General features: G+C 44.2%; 1 protein-coding gene across 3 annotated transcripts in view; it reads left to right on the top strand.

Annotated features, from left to right (window-relative positions):
* CCDC88C (coiled-coil domain containing 88C) overlaps positions 1–17,018 on the top strand; it is a 101,687-nt gene that overhangs the window by 1,089 nt on the left and 83,580 nt on the right. For all 3 annotated transcript variants that reach the window (XM_056546971.1, XM_056546970.1, XM_056546972.1), the window contains exons 2-3: positions 9,959–10,059; positions 14,432–14,540. In XM_056546971.1, the coding sequence (XP_056402946.1) occupies positions 9,959–10,059; positions 14,432–14,540 (210 nt within the window). The remainder of the gene's footprint in view (positions 1–9,958; positions 10,060–14,431; positions 14,541–17,018) is intronic.

Raw genomic sequence — 17,018 nt, 5'->3', positions numbered from 1 at the left:
TAACAAGGGTCAAATGTACCGAAGCAACAGCTGTTATAGTAACTAAGGAGAGAAGTATGTAAAGTGTCAGGGAAACAATGTGGCGCCATTCCAGGCTTCACTACTGAGCCCTATGGTTACCCCTGTCTGTTGTATTTATTGTTACTCTTGTGTTGTGACATCACTGTGTATTATCTCTGTACTGTGACATCACTGTGTATTATCTCTGTACTGTGACATCACTGTGTGTATTATCCCTGTACTGTGACATCACTGTGTGTATTATCCCTGTACTGTGACATCACTGTGTATTATCTCTGTACTGTGACATCACTGTGTGTATTATCCCTGTACTGTGACATCACTGTGTGTATTATCCCTGTACTGTGACATCACTGTGTGTATTATCCCTGTACTGTGACATCACTGTGTGTATTATTCCTGTACTGTGACATCACTGTGTATTATCCCTGTACTGTGACATCACTGTGTGTATTATCCCTGTACTGTGACATCACTGTGTGTATTATCTCTGTACTGTGACATCACTGTGTATTATCCCTGTACTGTGACATCACTGTGTATTATCCCTGTACTGTGACATCACTGTGTATTATCTCTGTACTGTGACATCACTGTGTATTATCTCTGTACTGTGACATCACTGTGTATTATCTCTGTACTGTGACATCACTGTGTATTATCTCTGTACTGTGACATCACTGTGTATATTATCCCTGTACTGTGACGTCACTGTGTGTATTATCCCTGTACTGTGACATCACTGTGTATTATCCCTGTACTGTGACATCACTGTGTGTATTATCCCTGTACTTTGACATCACTGTGTGTATTATCCCTGTACTGTGACATCACTGTGTATTATCCCTGTACTGTGACATCACTGTGTATTATCTCTGTACTGTGACATCACTGTGTGTATTATCCCTGTACTGTGACATCACTGTGTGTATTATCCCTGTACTGTGACATCACTGTGTATTATCCCTGTACTGTGACATCACTGTGTATTATCCCTGTACTGTGACGTCACTGTGTGTATTATCCCTGTACTGTGACGTCACTGTGTGTATTATCCCTGTACTGTGACGTCACTGTGTATTATCTCTGTACTGTGACATCACTGTGTATATTATCCCTGTACTGTGACATCACTGTGTGTATTATCCCTGTACTGTGACATCACTGTGTGTATTATCCCTGTACTGTGACATCACTGTGTGTATTATCCCTGTACTGTGACATCACTGTGCATTATCCCTGTACTGTGTCATCACTGTGTATTATCCCTGTACTGTGACATCACTGTGTGTATTATCCCTGTACTGTGACATCACTGTGTGTATTATCCCTGTACTGTGACATTACTGTGTGTTTTATCCCTGTACTGTGACATTACTGTGTGTTTTATCCCTGTACTGTGACATCACTGTGTGTTTTATCCCTGTACTGTGACATCACTGTGTGTTTTATCCCTGTACTGTGACATCACTGTGTGTTTTATCCCTGTACTGTGACATCACTGTGTGTTTTATCCCTGTACTGTGACATCACTGTGTGTTTTATCCCTGTACTGTGACATCACTGTGTGTTTTATCCCTGTACTGTGACATCACTGTGTGTTTTATCCCTGTACTGTGACATCACTGTGTGTATTATCCCTGTACTGTGACATCACTGTGTGTATTATCCCTGTACTGTGACATCACTGTGTGTATTATCCCTGTACTGTGACATCACTGTGTATTATCCCTGTACTGTGACATCACTGTGTGTATTACCCCTGTACTGTGACATCACTGTGTGTATTATCCCTGTACTGTGACATCACTGTGTGTATTATCCCTGTACTGTGACATCACTGTGTATTATCTCTGTACTGTGACATCACTGTGTGTATTATCTCTGTACTGTGAAATCACTGTGTGTATTATCTCTGTACTGTGACATCACTGTGTGTTTTATCCCTGTACTGTGACATCACTGTGTATTATCCCTGTACTGTGACATCACTGTGTATTATCTCTGTACTGTGACATCACTGTGTGTATTATCCCTGTACTGTGACATCACTGTGTATTATCTCTGTACTGTGACATCACTGTGTATTATCCCTGTACTGTGACATCACTGTGTGTATTATCCCTGTACTGTGACATCACTGTGTGTATTATCCCTGTACTGTGACATCACTGTGTATTATCTCTGTACTGTGACATCACTGTGTGTATTATCCCTGTACTGTGACGTCACTGTGTGTATTATCCCTGTACTGTGACGTCACTGTGTATTATCCCTGTACTGTGACATCACTGTGTGTATTATCCCTGTACTGTGACATCACTGTGTATTATCCCTGTACTGTGACATCACTGTGTGTATTATCCCTGTACTGTGACATCACTGTGTATTATCTCTGTACTGTGACATCACTGTGTGTATTATCCCTGTACTGTGACGTCACTGTGTGTATTATCCCTGTACTGTGACATCACTGTGTATTATCCCTGTACTGTGACATCACTGTGTGTATTATCCCTGTACTGTGACATCTCTTCTGTACTTGCTGCTGAACGTGGTCACAGTGGGGCCCATGACTACATGTTACACCTCTGGTCATATTGGTTGTCACCCAGGTTTTCCAGAAATAGATATAAGTAACTAGACTGTGAATAGAAGATTTATATTTTTAGGGGGAGGGGGAGGAATTTGTGTGATTGTGGCAGGAAATGCCCCATTTACTGTATATCTATTGTTGGCATCCTGTATATACGGCTGAGTTGTAACTTGTCACTTTCTTTCTTCTTGTTACTGCTCAGACATCTGTGTCTGACTTCAGGCAGTGTAATGTGGCCAATGTTACTATCAGTATTAGGGTCACAAGCCCCAAGAGACCTGATACACTATAAGGTTCTGTGGTCGTCTTAATCAAAGCTGTATATAGTGAGTTCTCTTGTATTTTGTCCCGGTGGTCTGGGCTGTATATAGTGAGTTCTCTTGTATTTTGTCCCGGTGGTCTGGGCTGTATATAGTAATTTCTCTTGTATTTTGTCCCGGTGGTCTGGGCTGTATATAGTGAGTTCTCTTGTATTTTGCCCTAATGGTCTGACCTGTATATATTGAGTTCTCTTGTATTTTGTCCCGGTGGTCTGGGCTGTATATAGTGAGTTCTCTTGTATTTTGTCCCGGTGGTCTGGGCTGTATATAATGAGTTCTCTTGTATTTTGCCCTAATGGTCTGACCTGTATATATTGAGTTCTCTTGTATTTTGTCCCGGTGGTCTGACCTGTATATTGTCAGTTCTACTATTTACTAAAATTGATGACATTTGTGAGGAAATCCTCTCCCAGTCCCCTAAAAGATCCAATTCCCAGCCACGTCTCCTCTTCATCACTCTCAGTTTTTGAGCCTCTAACGGAGGATGAGGTTTCCAGGCTCCTCTCCTCCGCCCGCCCCACTACCTGCTCTAGTGACCCCATGCCTTCACACCACATCCAGTCTCTCTCTCCTGCTATCAGCTGTCACCCAACTAAAATCTTTAACCTCTCCCTCTCTTCTGGGGTCTTTCCCTCCTCCTTCAAACACTCTATCATAACCCACTATTGAAAAAACCATCTCTGGACCCGTCCTGTGCAGCCAACTATCGACCCGTCTCAAATCTCCCCATTATCTCCAAACTCCTGGAACGCTTGGTCTACTCCCGCCTTATCCACTATCTCTCCGAGAACTCTCTCCTTGACCCCTTACAGTCTGGTTTCCGCTCCCTTCACTCCACAGAAACGGCCCTAACCAAAGTCCGTAACGATCTTCTGACAGCAAAATGAAATGGCAATTTCTCTTTACTGATTCTCTTGGACCTGTCTGCGGCTTTTGACACTGTGGATCCCCAACTCCTCCTCAGTAGTCTCCGCTCCATCGGTCTCAAGGACTCTGTACTCGCCTGGTTTTCCTCCTATCTCTCTGGCCGCTTCTTTAGCGTCTCGTTTTCTGGCTCTACTTCTTCTCCTCTTCCTCTTGCTGTCGGGGTTCCCCAGGGATCGGTCCTGGGTCCTCTACTCTTTTCACTTTACACATCCCCCATTGGAAAAACAATCAGTAGATTTGGTTTCCAGTACCACCTCTATGCTGATGACACCCAACTCTATACCTCTTCCTCCAACATCACCCCTGCACTCCTACAGAATACCAGTGACTGTCTCTCTGCTGTCTCAGACATCACCCCTGCACTCCTACAGAATACCAGTGACTGTCTCTCTGCCGTCTCAGACATCTCCCCTGCACTCCTACAGAATACCAGTGACTGTCTCTCTGCCGTCTCAGACATCCCCCCTGCACTCCTACAGAATACCAGTGACTGTCTCTCTGCCGTCTCAGACATCCCCCCTGCACTCCTACAGAATACCAGTGACTGTCTCTCTGCTGTCTCAGACATCACCCCTGCACTCCTACAGAATACCAGTGACTGTCTCGCTGCCGTCTCAGACATCATGTCCTCTTTATATCTGAAACTAAATCTTTCTAAAACAGAACTTCTTGTTTTTTCTCCATTAACTGATCCTGTACCTACCCCTGACATTTCCATCTCGGTATGTGGTACTACCATAACTCCCGGGCAGCAGGCTCGCTGTCTTGGATTATACTGGACTCTGATCTGTCTTTCACTCCCCATATTCAGTCTCTTTCACGTTCTTGTCACCTGCATCTCAAAAACATTTCCAGAATCCGCCCGTTTCTCACGACCGAAACTGCTAAAACTCTCATTATTGCTTTGATTCACTCCCGCCTCGACTACTGTAACTCTTTACTAATAGGCCAAACTCTCTCCTCTCCAGTCCATCCTTAATGCCGCAGCCAGACTCATCTTCCTCTCCAGCCGCTACACCGACGCCTCCTCCCTGTGCCAGTCACTACACTGGTTACCAATTCAGTCCAGAATACAGTACAAAATCCTCAGTCTCACACACAAAGCTCTCCACAATGCTGCACCTCCCTACATCTCCTCTCTCATCTCCGTCTACCATCCTACACGTTCTCTCCAATCTGCTAATGATCTCACACTAACATCTTCTATAATCCGAACTTCTCACTCCCGTCTCCAAGACTTCACTCGTGCTGCACCGGTTCTCTGGAATGCTATCCCTCAATCCCTCAGACTCAACAACAACATCTCTTCAGACAGGCCTATAACAGTCTCTAATTGGCCTCAACATATCCCCAACATATCCCCAACATATCCCCAACATATCCCCAACATACCCCCAACATATCCCCCAACATATCCCCCAACATATCCCCCAACATATCCCCCAACATATCCCCCAACATATCCCCCAACATTTCCCCACACCTCTTGTTTGAATAGTTATTGTGTAATATTATGTCTGATACTTGTCTTTGTTTGTTCCCCATAATTGTAAGCGCTGCGGAATCTGTAGACGCCATATAAATAAAATTATTATTCTCCTGTATTTTGTCCCGTGGTCTGGGCTGTATATAGTGAGTACTCTTGTATTTTGTCCTGGTGGTCTGGGCTGTATATTGTCAGTTCTCCTGTATTTTATCCGGTGGTCTGGGCTGTATATAGTGAGTTCTCTTGTATTTTGTCTCGGTGGTCTGGGCTGTATATAGTGAGTTCTCTTGTATTTTGTATCAGTGGTCTGGGCTGTATATAGTAATTTCTCTTGTATTTTGTCCTGGTGGTTTGGGCTGTAATATAGTGAGTTCTCTTGTATTTTGTCCCAGTGATCTGGGCTGTATATAGTGAGTTCTCCTGTATTTTGTCCCGGTGGTCTGGGCTGTATATTGTCAGATCTCTTATATTTTGTCTCGGTGGTCTGGGCTGTAATATAGTGAGTTATCTTGTATTTTGTCCCGGTGGTCTGGGCTGTATATTGTCAGGTCTCTTGTATTTTGTCCTGGTGGTCTGGGCTGTATATAGTGAGTTCTCTTGTATTTTGTCCCGGTGGTCTGCGCTGTATATAGTGAGTTCTCCTGTATTTTGTCCCGGTGGTCTGGGCTGTATATTGTCAGGTCTCTTATATTTTGTCTCGGTGGTCTGGGCTGTAATATAGTGAGTTATCTTGTATTTTGTCCCGGTGGTCTGGGCTGTATATAGTGAGTTCTCTTGTATATTGTCCCGGTGGTCTGGGCTGTATATAGTGAGTTCTCTTGTATTTTGTCCTGGTGGTCTGGGCTGTATATAGTGAGTTCTCCTGTATTTTGTCCCGGTGGTCTGGGCTTTATATAGTAATTTCTCCTGTATTTTGTCCCGGTGGTCTGGGCTGTAATATAGTAATTTCTCCTGTATTTTGTCCCGGTGGTCTGGGCTGTATATTGTCAGGTCTCTTGTATTTTGTCCTGGTGGTCTGGGCTGTATATAGTGAGTTCTCCTGTATTTTGTCCCGGTGGTCTGGGCTTTATATAGTAATTTCTCCTGTATTTTGTCCCGGTGGTCTGGGCTGTAATATAGTAATTTCTCCTGTATTTTGTCCCGGTGGTCTGGGCTGTATATAGTGAGTTCTCCTGTATTTTGTCCCGGTGGTCTGGGCTGTATATTGTCAGGTCTCTTGTATTTTGTGCCTGTCGTCCAGCCGCCTCTATATCTGGGTGCGGTGACTCTGTGTGGACTGTAATATGAAACACTTCATTACACAACAAAATACCGGATCGTCTTTCGTCTTTTTCAGATCTTTAAGTTCTCATGGATGGAAAGGGAGTGGGGGGGGGGGGGGGGTTGTTCTCTCAGGACTTGGGAGCAATAGTCTGTAGTGTAACCCATCCCCCTTAGGCCTGAGATAAAGGCTTATATGTATGCTTTGGAACAGGCACCAAAAATGATGCAACGTTTGGGAATCCACCAGGTAACTGCAATGCAATGTAGAATTAGATAAGAAATAAATAAAAATAAATAAATGTTAAAAATATATATAGAATTCTTTAAAATAAATAAAAATATATATAATGTAGCTTTGACTCTTTTTAAAACAGTGTTTCCAAAGCAGTGTCCCTCCAGCTGTTGCAAAACTACAACTCCCAGCATGCCCGGACAGCCGTTGGCTGTCCGGACATGCTGGGAGTTGTAGTTTTGCAACAGCTGGAGGCACACTGCTTTGGAAACACTGCTCCAGAGCCATTTGTGAATAACTTTTGTCCTTCTGTGGCCGAGTTCACCAACTGGGCCACGACTGACCACACAGGGTGTAAACCTGTCATCACAGGTGCCGCGTACAGATATGTCTATTAGGGGTCACTTCTCTCCAGCGCTGTCAGACAGGTTGTGACTGTCATCAGGAGACAGGTGCTGGGAGGGTAACGGTTCTCTAGAGAGAGAGAGACTGCAGAGGAGTCTCATGGGGGGGGGGGGGGGCTGCGGCTTTTGTCTCTGCTCTGGGTCACATTGACAATAACATCCTTCTTAGTTCCAGGGCTTTTGTTTGTCTGCAGAGCAGAGCCGGAGAGTTGTGTCCTGACTGCAGAGTGAGGGATCCTGTTATAATGGATGCCAGGGCGCCGCTTCCAAGGAGGGTGGGAACTCCTGACTATTTGGCAATGACGATTGTTGTAGGTCAGAGGCGAAATTATCCTAATGCTGAGGCCCATTGGGTTATATGAACGCGAATCCGTCTCTTCAGATCCACATTATACAGATATAAGTTATCTAAAGTCCTAGAACATCCTGTATAATACTCCAGAGCTGTACTCACTATTCTGCTGGTGAGGTCACTGTGCACATACATTACATTACTTATCCTGTACTGATCCTGAGTTATATCCTGTATTATACTCCAGAGCTGTACTCACTATTCTGCTGGTGAGGTCACTGTGTATATACATTACATTACTTATCCTGTACTGATCCTGAGTTATATCCTGTATTATACCCCAGAGCTGTACTCACTATTCTGCTGGTGAGGTCACTGTGCACATACATTACATTACTTATCCTGTACTGATCCTGAGTTATATCCTGTATTATACTCCAGAGCTGTACTCACTATTCTGCTGGTGAGGTCACTGTGTACATACATTACATTACTTATCCTGTACTGATCCTGAGTTATATCCTGTATTATACTCCAGAGCTGTACTCACTATTCTGCTGGTGAGGTCACTGTGTACATACATTACATTACTTATCATGTACTGATCCGGAGTTATATCCTGTATTATACTCCAGAGCTGTACTCGCTATTTTGCTGGTGAGGTCACTGTGTACATACATTACATTACTTATCCTGTACTGATCCTGAGTTATATCCTGTACTATACTCCAGAGCTGCACTCACTATTCTGCTGGTGAGGTCACTGTGCACATACATTACATTACTTATCCTGTACTGATCCTGAGTTATATCCTGTATTATACCCCAGAGCTGTACTCACTATTCTGCTGGTGAGGTCACTGTGCACATACATTACATTACTTATCCTGTACTGATCCTGAGTTATATCCTGTATTATACCCCAGAGCTGTACTCACTATTCTGCTGGTGAGGTCACTGTGTACATACATTACATTACTTATCCTGTACTGATCCTGAGTTATATCCTGTATTATACTCCAGAGCTGTACTCACTATTCTGCTGGTGAGGTCACTGTGTACATACATTACATTACTTATCCTGTACTGATCCTGAGTTATATCCTGTATTATACTCCAGAGCTGTACTCACTATTTTGCTGGTGAGGTCACTGTGTACATACATTACATTACTTATCCTGTACTGATCCTGAGTTATATCCTGTACTATACTCCAGAGCTGCACTCACTATTCTGCTGCTGAGGTCACTGTGTACATACATTACATTACTTATCCTGTACTGATCCTGAGTTATATCCTGTATTATACTCCAGAGCTGCACTCACTATTCTGCTGCTGAGGTCACTGTGTACATACATTACATTACTTATCCTGTACTGATCCTGAGTTATATCCTGTACTATACTCCAGAGCTGCACTCACTATTCTGCTGCTGAGGTCACTGTGTACATACATTACATTACTTATCCTGTACTGATCCTGAGTTATATCCTGTATTATACCCCAGAGCTGTACTCACTATTCTGCTGGTGAGGTCACTGTGTAAATACATTACATTACTTATCCTGTACTGATCCTGAGTTATATCCTGTATTATACCCCAGAGCTGTACTCACTATTCTGCTGGTGAGGTCACTGTGTACATACATTACATTACTTATCCTGTACTGATCCTGAGTTATATCCTGTATTATACTCCGGGGCTGTACTCACTATTCTGCTGGTGAGGTCACTGTGTACATACATTACATTACTTATCCTATACTGATCCTGAGTTATATCCTGTATTATACTCCAGAGCTGTACTCACTATTCTGCTGGTGAGGTCACTGTGTACATACATTACATTACTTATCCTGTACTGATCCTGAGTTATATCCTGTATTATACTCCAGAGCTGTACTCACTATTCTGCTGGTGAGGTCCTTACTGATCCTGGTTTCTCTCTCTGATACAATGTATCAATGTCCCATCGGTTGTATAATAAATGAGATACAGTTGTTTTAGATTAGACCTATCTATAAAATAACACTACATCAGTTTTCCAGCCAGTGTGCCTCCAGCTGTTGCAAAACTACAACTCCCAGCATGCCCGTAGCTAATTTTTTGATTTCATAGAGCAGTGGTTTCCAAATTGCGGACCTTCAGAGGTTGCAAAACTACAACACCCAGCATGCCCGGACAGCCAACGGCTGTCCGGGCATGCTGGGAGTTGTAGTTTTACAACAGCTGGAGGCACGCTGGTTGGGAAATGCTGCAGTGGATGTTCCACAATAGAATACACAGGACAGGTTGTGTATTAGACTGCACTGTATGACGGTAATTGATCACCCCGGAGTTTGTCCTGTAATCACCTGGATTCCTCCAGATTTTCCTTCTCATCGATCTCGTCTTTTTTCTTTTTCCGCTTCTATAGGTGAAAACCTTCGGACCGTGCGGGAACGAGAATGAGAGTAAACTGGCGACATACATGGATCTGGTGGACGGCGTCTTCCTCAACAAGATCATGCTGCAGATGTGAGTATACGGGGGAAGACTAAGCTGTGGATCCGTATACAGATGTAGCAGAGCTGAATGGGTTGTTTGATTTTTTTCGCCGCTGCTTTATATGTGAATTGTGCAAACTTTTTTTTAGCTTATTTTTTTAGTACTAGTTGAGTGTTATTTGCAGAAGACCTCCATAGTGTCGCAGTATTCATGTCTCTTATGACTAATCACTCAATCCGTAGATCAATGTGCATTTTCATTGCGAAAACTGTAGAGTGACTTTTCAACCACTTCCTTTCTGGCTCAGAACAAGTCGTGTGTGAAGGCGACGGGTGCAGAAATAAATGTTCAGAGGCAGATGACACCAATGAGTTAATTTTTCATTTTTATTTTGCCTCTTTCTATTCTGGGAATAGAAAAACAGAGCTAATTTCTTTCATAAAAAACAGCTCCACGTCTGTGTCTAGGTTGGCTGTGGTATTGTAACTTGGCTCCATTCACTTAAAGGGGTACTCCGCCCCTAGACATCTTATCTCCTATCCAAAAGATAGGGGATAAGATGTCCGATCGCTGCGGTCCAGCTGCTGGAGACCCCGGGGAACGTCGCTGCGGCACCCCGCTATCATTGCTGCACAGAGTGAGTTCACTCTGCACGTAATGACGGGCGATACAGGGGACGGAGCAGCGTGACGTCATGGCTCCGCCCCCCGTGACATCACGGCCCGCCCCGTTAATGAAAGTCTATGGCAGGGGGCGTGACGACCGCCACGCCCCCTCCCATAGACTTGTAGTGAAAGGGGCGGGGCATGACATCACAAGGGGGTGGAGCCATGACGCAACGATGCTCCGGCCCCTGTATCGCCCGTCATTACGTGCAGAGTGAACTCACTCTGTGCAGCAATGATAGCGGGGTGCCGCAGCGACGTTCCCCGGGGTCCCCAGCAGCTGGACCGCGGCGATCGGACATCTTATCCCCTATCCTTTGGATAGGAGATAAGATGTCTAGGGGCGGAGTATCCCTTTAAATGGAACTGAGCTGCAGAACCGCACCCGACCTGGAGACAGACGGGGAGCAGTTTTTAAAAGAAATTAGCTTTGTTTTTCTATTCCTGGATAACCCCTTTAGCTGCACTGATGAACACTGTAGCTGGGAGGGGGGCAGTAATCTGTGACTCCGGACAGGCAGTCGTTAACCCATGAAAACCCTGAACAGTACTTGGACGCCATTCATTTGGGAGTCGCCTGTACAGAGCAGCTTTCAGTTCTGGTTCGGAGGGAGGGGGTGGAGGGGTGAAGGAGGTAACTACCCCCGGGACGTCCCTGGACCCCCGCACCTCTTGGATGCTCATAGGTGGAGCAGATTTAGGTTATTAGGAGTAATTGAAGCAATGAGATTATAAGATGTCGGCTGGATGATGGTTTCCAGGAGAGAAATCACAGGTGACCAAAGCCTGGAAAGTTTTCATATAGAATTTTGGAGATGATCCGGAGCAGATAAGGCCGCACGGGGGCTGATCGGTTGTGTCATTGTGTTTTACAGTCTCAGCCTCAATGAGGTTCAAATAACGGAAATCATCAACCAAAGGCAGTCTGGGCATGCTGGGAGTTGTAGTTTTGCAACAGCTGGAGGCACCCTAGCTGGAAAACCCTTCCCTAAGGGGATGTCATTACTATACAGGGGCAGTGTTCAGAACTACAGCTCCCAGCATGCACTGACAGCTGACCCTAAGACCTTGTGTCCCCAGCTCTTGCAAAACTATAACTCCCAGCATGCCCGGACTTTCTTTTCCTCACCAGTGTTCTATATATGACAGGTGTCCCTTACAGATTTGGGGTGTTCTCCACGTGGTTCGGCGTTTTCTTGTATTGTCACTATTACACCCTATGGAGGCTCTGTGCCCTTTGACCTCTGGGCTCTGTCCTGAGCAGCTGTCCCCGGGGCCCCTGGGTGCCGTCCTCCTCAGATATGTGACAGCTGACACTATAGTTCCATGTGCCGGTGACACACGAGACGCCGCGCTCTATAATCGTCTTGTTATAGGATTTACTGTCAAAAGGCGCCGAAATATTCACAGCTGCAGAAACCATTCAAGAACTGGAGAATGTGAACCGGATCCTGCGGGCGCCGTCGTCCTCTGCCGGGAGTAAAGTTAGGCCGTGTCCGCACGGGAGAAAAATGTGCGAAATGTCCACACGGAATGACGGTGACAGCGGGCGCTAGGACCGCTCGGAGATGCGCCGTCTCGCCGACAGCAATGTATTTACTTACGGAATCCGCAGAAAGAATAGACGTCTGGAGACACCGGGATCGGGATTTTCGCACCAGAAATTTCAGAATTTCTTGAACAGTTCAGCAGAATCCACTGAAATCAATAAGACTCTGCTGCTGCGTAATGTCACTGCAGAATATTCCAGTGGAATTCCGCACGGACATTTTGCCATGTGAACATGACCTTACTGGGGCCCATTTACTAAGGTGTTTGCACTTGGACATTGTCAAAAAATATTGCAGAATTTGGGTGAATTTTATTGTGAATTTAGGGGTCTTAAACTATTTTTGCAAAAGGTGGGTGTGGCTTCTCAGGTGAGGGGTGTGGCTTTCTGGGGAAGAGGGGTGTGGCTTTCTGGGGAAGGTGGGTGTGGCTTTCTGGGGAAGAGGGGTGTGGCTTTCTGGGGAAGAGGGGTGTGGCTTTCTGGGGAAGAGGGGTGTGGCTTTCTGGGGAAGAGGGATGTGACAAAATTGTGCAAAATATTTGGCGTAGAATGTTGGGGCAAAGTAGACAGATCTGAAGATAATGCAAATCTGCAACATGTTCAGATGCCCGACCTAAGGCTCTGTTCACACCCAGTGTGCTTCCAGCTGTTGCTCTTGGCTATTCGTGCATGCTGGGAGTTGTTGGACACGATCGCCATGTCACTCTCCGACCTTATTACAATTTCTTTCTATTAGGCAGTGTTTCCCAACCAGAGTGCCTCCAACTGTTGCAAAACTACAACTCCCAGCATGCCCGGACAGCCGTTGTCTGTCTGGGCATGCTGGGTAGTTTTGCAACAGCTGGAGGCACCCTGGTTAGAAAACACTGCAATAGCTAATATGGCTCAAAAATACTGTTTTTATTCGATTTTTTTTTAATTACTTATAGTTATTTAATTATTTTATTACTATTTATGTATAGCTTTTTGGGTCTTATATTTTTTTAGCATTTTTTGGGCGATTTTATTTATTTTTTATGTATATTTTATTGGCATTTTCTGTGCAGTCTATACAAATTAGTTTATTTCCATTTTTCTAGTATTTAGACACTAATATGTAAAAAAATAAAAATAAAATGTGTGCAAAAACGCATAAAAAATGTATTACAAAAGACGCGTAAACATCGTATTACATCCCAAATAATTACTATGCACTTTCATTGTAAAATAAAACAAAAATTACCTGTGCTGAACTTTTTCCGTCTAATTTTAATGGAAATCCCTATAGATCCCTATAGATTCATTATAAATTCCTCTAGATCCCTATGATTCATTAGAAATCCCTATAGATCCATTATAAATCTCTATAAATCCCTTATAAATCCATATAGATCCCAATGATTCATTATAGATTCCTTATAAATCCCTATAGAACCCAATGATTCATTATAAATCCCTATAGATCCCATGATTCCTTATAAAGCCCTATAGATCCCTATAGCTTCATTATAAATCCCTATAGATCCCATGATTCCTTATAAAGCCCTATAGATCCCTATAGCTTCATTATAAATCCCTATAGATCCCAATGATTCCTTACAAATCCCTATAGATTCATTATAACTCCCTATAGGTTCATTATAAATCCCTATAGATTCCTTATAAATCCCTATAGGTCCCTATAGATTCATTATAAATTCCTATAGATCCCAATTATTCCTTATAAATACCTATAGATCCCAATTATTCCTTATAAATCCCTATAGATTAATTATAAATCCCTATAGATCCCTTATAAATCACTATAGGTCCCTATAGATTCCTTATAAATTCCTATAGATCCCAATGATTCCTTATAAATCCCTGTAGATTCCTTCTAAATCCCTATAGATCCCATTTATTCATTATAAATCCCTATAGATCCCAATGATTCCTTATAAATCCCTATAGATTCATTATAGATCCCTATAGATCCATCCCTAAGATTCTTTTAGTTCAGGTCTCTCGATCTCCCCCAGTGTATGATCCGATCCCTTGTGATCTTCTCCAGCAGAATTGTGATTGCAGCTCTGGATGTGACTAGAGCAGTTCTGCCCCCTTCACCTTCCCCCTAGGAGCCGTATGATTAGGGTCTGGGGGTGAGAGTGACCTCTGACCCTGCACTGTATATAATTACTCGCTGACCGATCCCTTCTCTCTCTCCGCACAGAGATCCGCGACCGTCCAACCAGCGAATCAACAAACAGGTCAACAACGACATCAACCTGCGGATCCAGAACCTGACCATCCTGGTGCGACACATCAAGACCTACTACCAGGTACGGCGGCGGAGGCTTCCTGTACAGAGACACTCAGGATATCCTCTGCGTGACTAACCCCTCGGGTGCTGGTATCAATGTGATGACGGCTGCTGGACCTTTAACCCTTTAACCCTTCATTGTGATTGAAGTTACTGCATTGATAGCAGCTCTGGGGGTCAGTGCCATGGACTCAAAGCAGTGTAATCAAATCAGGGCACCTCCAGCTGTTGCAAAACTACAACTCCCAGCATGCCCGGACAGCCAACGGCTGTCCGGGCATGCTTGGAGTTGTAGTTTTGCAACAGCTGGAGGCATACTGTTTGGAAAGCACTGGGTTAGTTAATTTCTATGCAGTGTATTCAAACCAAAAGTGTATTCTGTGTTCCAAAACTACAACTCCCATCATGTCCGGACAGCCTTCAGTGCATTAAATTTCCCACACTGTAGTTCTGTGTTTCCCACCCAGGGTGCCTCCAGCTGTTGCAGAACTACAACTCCAAGCTTGCCTGGGCAGCTTTTTTCAGTCCAGGCATGCTGGGAGTTGTGGTTTAGCAACAGCTGGAGACACCCTGCTATACCCCTGTGCGTTTCAAGACTCCCATCATGCCCTGACATCCATCGGTAGATCTCACTGGTGCATCCTATTTCCTAACCTATAGTTCTCCAACTAATGCAAAACTACAACTCCCAGCATGCTCTGACAGCCTTTAGTGCTTTCTGTTTCCAACCTGAAGCTGTGTTTTCCAGTGTGCCTCCAGCTGTTTCTAAACTACAACTCCCAGCATGCCCGGACAGCCCTCAGCGCATTATATTTCCCAACCTATAGCTCAGTGTTTTCCAAACAGTGTGCCTCCAGCTGTTTCTAAACTCCAACTCTCATCATGCCCTGACAGCCTTTAGTGCATCCTATTTCCCAAGCTTTAGCTCTCCATCTGTTGTTAAACTACAACTCCCAGCATGCCCTGACAGCCTTGTAGTTTTGAACCCTGGTATATACTAGATCTCTGTGGTTCAGATCCTTATTATGTGATGACCTTGGACATGTGATCCTCTGCCGCGGTCTATCACATTACACAAATAGCGCCTGCCTAAGGTGCCGCGTTGCACAGAGTGTGCGCTATTAACCCTTTCACGTGTCTGGAGCCGCTCAGTTACCCCCCCCCTCCAGGGTCCTTGCAAACACAATTTGTATCTTTTTCCTAGAAAAAAATTATATCAAAATATTTACAGGAGGAAACATTGTATCTCAGGGATATTACTGCACGTTGTAAGCGGAGGTCACATGACCTTAAGTGTCCTGGCGGCGCAGAGCGTACTTTTTACGTTGTCACATTGTGATCTACGATGTCACTTTATGGCGCGGGATCCAGTTTTGTGATCTTGCACTTTGTGACCCGTAATAGTTTTTTGTATCTTCTTTATTATGTTGTGATCTGTTGTGTTGTTTTGTGTCACTTTTATATTGTTACAGTTTTGTAGATCGGATTCCACGCTGGTTCCGTTTTTCTCGCGCGCTTTGTGTTGACCCGATCTGTCTTTGGCCCTGGTCCAGCTGGCAGCAGCTGCGGTGTCGTGACTTTGTTTTTTCTTGCAGAATTCATCGTTTCCATATTGTTAATTGGCTTATTTTGTAAGAAAGCAAATAACAGGAACATTACCGGCGGTCTCTTCCTGCTCATTGTATATTTTGGGGGCTCCCCCTGCGGGGCGGTGCGTGTTTGTTGGGTCCTGATGCCGCACAATGGAGGCCGCGTATAAACACCGTAACGTGTAGGATGTAGTTATATACCCCGATGTGTCCGCTGTTTGTTGTCGCAGAAAAGGGGGGGTGGGGCAGTAACTTTTGGACACGTTCCTCGTATCACGCTCCGGCCTTATTACAATTTCTTTCGACACTTGAGGAAAGTGGTTCTGATACACTGTAACGACCCCGCACCTCTCCAAGCAGGACAACATTTTCCACCTATAAACTAGAATTTATTTTCTTTCCCTGACAGCAAGCAGAGAGGGGAAATCTGCGGAGACTAGAAACGGGAAATCTTCATCATGTTCGGAGGCAATGGAGGCGGCTCTGTTCATGCCGCGTTTTTGTATTGTTTGGCGCAGTTTACATTGGGCAACTCTTATTAAATGGGCGACTCCAATGTTTAAAAAAGTAAATAATAAAAAAACGTATATTGTGCGGTATAATATATATATATTTATTGGATTCTGTGTTATGGAGATCTGCGCCATTCTCTCCAGCGCCAATTCCCAACTATTTTGCCGAAGTCACATGAGGCGTCTGTTTAGATTTTATAAATCTTTATTAATTGATTATTTCCATTCTTTTGCGCTAAATTGTCTCCTGTTTCCATAGTAAATTGTTGTGTAATAGTGAGGACAGAATTTCTTGTTTACCAGCTGATGGCGATGATTGATGGCGGATGATGATTTATCAATAACTATTCAGAGGACGTGAAGGGAGAACGGCGCCAAATATGTAGTAACATTGTG

Source organism: Hyla sarda, chromosome 11 (genome assembly GCF_029499605.1).
Source record: "Hyla sarda isolate aHylSar1 chromosome 11, aHylSar1.hap1, whole genome shotgun sequence".
Lineage (NCBI taxonomy): Eukaryota > Metazoa > Chordata > Amphibia > Anura > Hylidae > Hyla > Hyla sarda.
The sequence above is the reverse complement of the archived record's forward strand: the minus strand, read 5'-3'. Positions and strand labels throughout refer to the sequence as shown.